Consider the following 6000-nt stretch of genomic DNA (forward strand, 5'->3'; position numbering starts at 1 on the left):
GTTTACATGAAGCATACAGAAATTTTCACTTTATAGATTCAAATAAATGGAGGTTCATGCCCTGAATTTTGAAAAATTATGACTGTAACATTCAATTTACTTATTTTATTATGTCTACTCATCAATTTACAGAAAGCATAATTTGGAACATTTGATTACTAAACTGTTAAGTCAAGTTAGCACAAAAACTGAACACGAACAAGAGAAACAGATGGCATTTTCGGATTTGGACATGCAAAATTGTCCTAAATCAGTTGAAAAAACAGAGACAACTTTCAAAAACAATTTTTTGTAAACCATTTTTAATAAAACAATTCTATAAATCTCTACATGTCTTGCAGTAAAGTCCCTTTGAATATGAAGCGTGTTCCTGAATTGACAAAAGACACCGATATTACTCTTATGACAATGAACGTTCACTTGTGGATTACTTCAGCAGCCCAGTTAGTATTTGGTTACTAGCCACTTTCAAACAAGCAAACATCCCTATAGTCACTCCTTTCACACTTAATTTATTTTTAGATATAACACTCCATTTGCACACATTCATGCAGAATGTCTGCAAAATAACAAAGGATTATTGATATGGAGTAATAACACCTAATGAAAAATGAAGAATATTGCCTGCACATACCAGAAGTATTATTTATTCATACACTCTAAAAAAAAATTATATGCAAGTACCACTTGGTTAGAACAGACTGACTGTAGGTCTATCCCTCAGCATGCTCCAAATAAGCAGGTGTTAAATTGATCTGCTTTTCAGGCAGTTTTTATGCCTGCATCTAATTGTGCATTCAAGGCCACTTGACCTTTCTGTCTGCTACTGATGAAGGGTCTCATTGCAGCAAAAACCTGCCCACAATCATAATGAACTTTACGGATATGCAGAGAGCGACAATCAATTACAGTATATTTTTTGTTGAGACTGGACCTGAATTAGAGAGGACAGTGGAGTTAAATGCATTGATGATGTTAGGTGAACGATGTTCTGTGCTAGCAGAATAAATTGATACTAAAATAGTTCTTAGTCACAAACTACAAATTAGGTAAATGTCAAGATGGATATAATTTAATAGGATTCAGTGACATCACGATGGCAGCTCTCCAAAACAAAGGCAATGCAACTTTCATCATGCCTTTAACTTACTCACAAGTTAAAATATATATATATTTATAAAAAAAAAAAAAAAAAAAAAAAAAGCTCTTGAGGAATTCATCCATAAATTTTCATCATCATTTTTTTTTCATAGGTGAGAGAGAGCCTATCCCAGCTGTCTTTGGGTGAGAAGTGGGGTACACAGCCAGCCAATCACAGGAGGACACATATAGACAAACAACCATAGTCACATCTAAGAACAATTTTGAAAACGGAACGTGGGAGGAAACCAGAGGACCCAAAGAAAGCCCACGCAAGTGCGGGGAGAAAATGCAAACTCCACGCAGGAAGGCCTGAGCCGGATTTGAACACACAACCTCAGATCTGTGAGGCAGATGCGATAACCACCGTGCTGGCGATTAACCTGTATGCAGTGCGGTGAAAAAGTGTTCCTGATACGTTAATTGTGCTTAACCACAGTTTTAGGACCTGTGAGTACAATTTCACTGGCCACACCAGGGACTGTTTACCATCAGATTAGTTGAATCAAGAAATCACTTCAATAGTACGTGTCAGACAAAGTAAAGAAGGCTAAAGAGAAGAAGCACATCATGCAATGATCCAAAGAAATTTAAGAACAAATGGGAAACAAAGTGATTGAAATCTATATCAGTCTGGAAAAGGTTCCAAAGGCATGGAAATGGATCCAGTGAACCTCGGTCAGTCTTTATCCACAAATTGAGAAAACTGGGAACAGGTGGTAAACCTTCCAAGGAGCGGTTGGCCAACTACAATTACGCAAAGAATTTACAAAAGAACCCACAATGACATCTAAAGACCTGCAGGCCTTATGGGCCACTCAACCATAAGAAAGACACCTGGCAAAAATGGCATGCATGAGAGAGTTCCAAGGTAAAAACCACTACTGACAACAACAACAACAACAACAACAACAAAACTAAGAAAAAACAAAAAAGAACTTTCATTTTACTTTTGCAAAAAAAAAAAAAAAAAAAAGCAAATAAAATCTTGATGATACCCAAGACTTTTGGAAAAACTATTCTGTGGACTGATGAGACTAAAAGTTGAACTATTTGTGAGGTGTGCAGCTTGCAACATCTGGAATTTTAAAAAAAAGCACGGCATTTAGGAAAACAAAACAAAAAAACATTATGCCTACAGTCAGATTTTGAGGCAGCAGTGTCATGGTCTGGGGCTGCTTTTCTACCTCTACGTCATGACCGGGACACCTTGCTGCAATTATTGCAAAACAATTAATTCTGCCGTCTACCAGAAAATCCTCCAGACGACCATCAGGCCATTAGTTCTTGCCCTCAAGTTCAAGTGCTCTTGGCTTATGGAGCAGGAAAACAGCCTGAAACACCAGCAATTCCATCTCTGATCAACAAATAAAAATGAAGGTTTTTGGAGTGACCAAGTCAAAGTCCAGACTTTAATCCAATTGAGATGCTGTGGTCTGACCTTAAATGCATTTCATACTTGAAATCCCTTCAATATGACTTGAGTTAAAACAATTCTGCAAAGGACCAAAATTACGCCACAGCGATGCAAAAGACAGACCAACGGCTATTGCAGACACTTTACTTCAGTTCTAGCTGTATTCGTTTCATGAAGCAATGACTTTTTACATCGGGCTCGGTGTTTTTTTGTTTTTTTACTTAATAAATCATCATTTAGACACTGATTTTTATATTTACTTGGGTAGATTTGGTGAGATATTAAAATTGGTTTGAAGATCTAAAACATATAATGTGCAAAAAAAATTTAAAAGATAGCAGAAGTACTACTAACTACAAACTGTCCATTTTAATGTTCTGATGTCTTGCGCAGGTGAGGTTTGTCTTTACCTTCAGCATTATGTGTCAAAGTATTGTTTCACAGCTTGTTGTATGGTTTTCACTTTTTCCATTGTTGTGTGAATGCTGAGACATACAGTACTCATGCGTATGTGCATCAAAACCTCAGCACCAATGCTCCAGAGATTCAAACTCCAACTGCAACAAAATCTTGACGCTCCGTCCAAAACGATTCAGTTTCAAAATGTTTGACTTTTTCTGAGAGGTGTGAGACCCTGAATAAAAAAAAAAAAAAAAAAAAAAAAGCATTGTTGCATGTCATCAGATTGTAACAATCAGAGGTGCAGTCAATAGCACTGAAATCATCCCTATACTCACATTCTCTTGAGGGCATTCTGTATTTACATGTATCTGGGAAGATTGCTATGGTATGTTGTGATGTATAAACCACAGTTTCAGTTCTCATATTCATTGCTGAATGTCAAACCTAAATGTTTTCAGTCTACAGCAAAAATAAAATCCTCGCTTTATCTTCGTTGAGTGTGCGGCATTGATTGAGTCTTTATCCCCAAGAAATTTAAACTGCAGTTTGTGTTGCAACAAGAGCGGTTTTAAGGTACCGTATCTTTCTGGGAAGAAGTCACATCATCAAATTGCCAGGGCAAGGTTTCGCCAAATCAAATGTGTTGTACCCTGACTCAATGCTATTCATGATTATGTTTTAGTTTCTTAGTTTGATACATTGATACAGTAAGAGAATAATTTCTCTTACATTGATTCAAGTTGGCGGCAGGGTGGGCGACTGGTTAGCGCGTCTGCCTCGCAGTTCTGAGGACCGGGGTTCAATCACCGGCCCCGCCTGTGTGGAGTTTGCATGTTCTCCCCGTGCCTGCGTGGGTTTTCTCCTCCCACATCCCAAAAACATGTGTGGTAGGTTCATTTTAGTCTCTAAATTGCCCATAGGTGTGAATGTGAGTGCGAATGGCTGTTTGTTTCTATGTGCCCTGCGATTGGCTGGCAACCAGTTCAGGGTGTAACCCGCCTCCTGCCCGATGATAGCTGGGATAGGCCCCATTACGACCCTTGTGAGGATAAGAGACTCAGAAAATGGATGGACAGATTCAAGTTTCAAAGCTCGAGTTTGTTGGCATTTCGCAGACTTATTGTCTCAATATGTGGTGAAACAGTTTACTTATAGGCTATCAAGAAAAGCACCTATTGTTGTACAGATCGAAGAAGTTGAGTTTAACTGGATTAGTTAGGAGTGGTATTAGTTTGTCATGTCATTTGAGTGGTGTGTTGGTTGTGTTTTTTGTCGTGTAACCGGAGTTGCACAGAATGTACAAATGTAGCTTACTATGACACGCCTCTTAATTGAACAGGGTTAGGGCGACATGCGGGCAGCATGGTGTTGTAGTGGGTTAGCGAGAGGTTCTGGCTTTTCTCCAACTCAAACTTCCTCACACATTGCAAAAACATTCATGGTAGGTTAAGGTTTTGGGTACTAAATTGCCCATTGGTGTGTATGAGAGTGTAAATGGTCGTTAAATACATGCACATTTAATTCACAACCAACTTTCCTAAACAATACAAACGGTCATCGCATCTCAGTTTTCAACAAAGGCCAATACATTTGGTTCCAACAATATGATGTGTGCCATTGAGCAATGCGAACAGTGACAGCAATTCAGGAAAAGGCCTCTGCTCACATTCAGTATCACCACTTTTCACCTTTTCAATTATGTCGTCATGCACCAAAGATCCATGCGATTATGACAGACGGACTGCATGGGGAGGCAACCACCGTGGCTTTGGTGCATGGTTTAAATGTACATGGTTAGATAGATAGATGGCTAGATAGTAGCCTACTCACATTCCAGGTGTTTTTTCTTTGGGGCCGTTTGTTCGTGTGTGGTGGATTTACACACAGCTCGGGACACCTCCGATCCAGTCAAACTGTACTGCGCCGCGGCGATTCGGTCCGTTAGCGTCTGACCCGACATCTTGTCGTCTCACTGGACGAGTGGTCCTACCCCCCGCCACCTCCACTTAAAAACGAAGAGCAGCCTCAGTAATCCCAGCTGCTGCCCTCGATGCCAAACACAATTCTATTACATAACAATAGTGGGAGTGAGAGATCAGTCCATGCATGTGTCTTTGGAAGACTAATGGTTCAAAAAATATTTCTTCTCACACACACAGGGCGCAGTAAAAGAGCACATCAAAAGTGTGGATATTCAAATGGGAAGATCACCTTCAATCTCTCTCGCTCCCGTGTTATTTTTCAGGCTGCGAGACAAAGTGCTCCTCGTATAACGCTCTTGAATGATGCCCCCTCTTGTCAGTCTTCCAGCGTCCGGCCTCCTGTTTAATCCTCCCAGCCTCTCTGACAGTCCTTGTTTGAGCAGAGGAGCATCAGGTCCAGGTTGGCCGCACCCCCCAGTCAGAGCAACGGTCTTCCACTAACTCCTTCTTCACCTCCTCACCGAGACGCTTCCTCTGTCCTGCGACCCCCTCCCCGCCAACAAGCCCCGGCGAAGCACGCTTCAAACACCGAATGGAAAGATCCGGCGTCTTTTTCTTTTTTTTCGTCTTCCGTCTTCTTATTTATTTATTTTTGCTTTTTTTTCGCCACGCCCCTCCCTTTCGCCGAGTCACGTGACAGTGTCGTGCCAATGCCAACACTGCGGGGGCCTCCTTCTGCCATCGCGAGAACTGCGACAGACGTGGAGGATGCAAAGGGTTAATGAAGCGAGTGGCCAACCAGGCTGGATGCTGCTCACATGAAGGTCATAGGGAACGTCCCTTGACCCTTGGCATCCTCCTCCACCATCATGTAGCTATTGTCACTGTCTGTGGTGCTGATATTGTACATACAGCCCTAGTGGGTGGTTTTGCAGCTACTGAATGTTTTGATTGATGCTGTGTAGTTTTGGTCATGTATTTATTTCATTATACATGTAAAGTTGCCATTTACTGTCTAATGTACGCTCACAGGGCCACTGATACATCTTGCTGTACACCATCCAAACATTACCAACACCACACTCATTGAACATGTCACTCGTCCAACAATTCTTACTG

General features: G+C 40.9%; 1 protein-coding gene across 10 annotated transcripts in view; it reads right to left on the reverse strand.

The window, feature by feature from the left end:
• snap91a (synaptosome associated protein 91a) overlaps positions 1 to 5514 on the reverse strand; it is a 58107-nt gene extending 52593 nt beyond the window's left edge. For 7 of the 10 annotated variants that reach the window (XM_061673824.1, XM_061673822.1, XM_061673825.1 and 4 more), the window contains exon 1: positions 4790 to 5514. In XM_061673824.1, the coding sequence (XP_061529808.1) occupies positions 4790 to 4919 (130 nt within the window). In that variant the 5' untranslated portion in view covers positions 4920 to 5514. The remainder of the gene's footprint in view (positions 1 to 4789) is intronic. The other 3 variants (XM_061673818.1, XM_061673819.1, XM_061673817.1) reach the window with 3 other exon arrangements.
• Between the last annotated feature and the right edge of the window lie 486 nt (positions 5515 to 6000).

This window comes from Phycodurus eques, chromosome 4 (assembly GCF_024500275.1).
Source record: "Phycodurus eques isolate BA_2022a chromosome 4, UOR_Pequ_1.1, whole genome shotgun sequence".
Taxonomy (NCBI): Eukaryota; Metazoa; Chordata; class Actinopteri; order Syngnathiformes; family Syngnathidae; genus Phycodurus; species Phycodurus eques.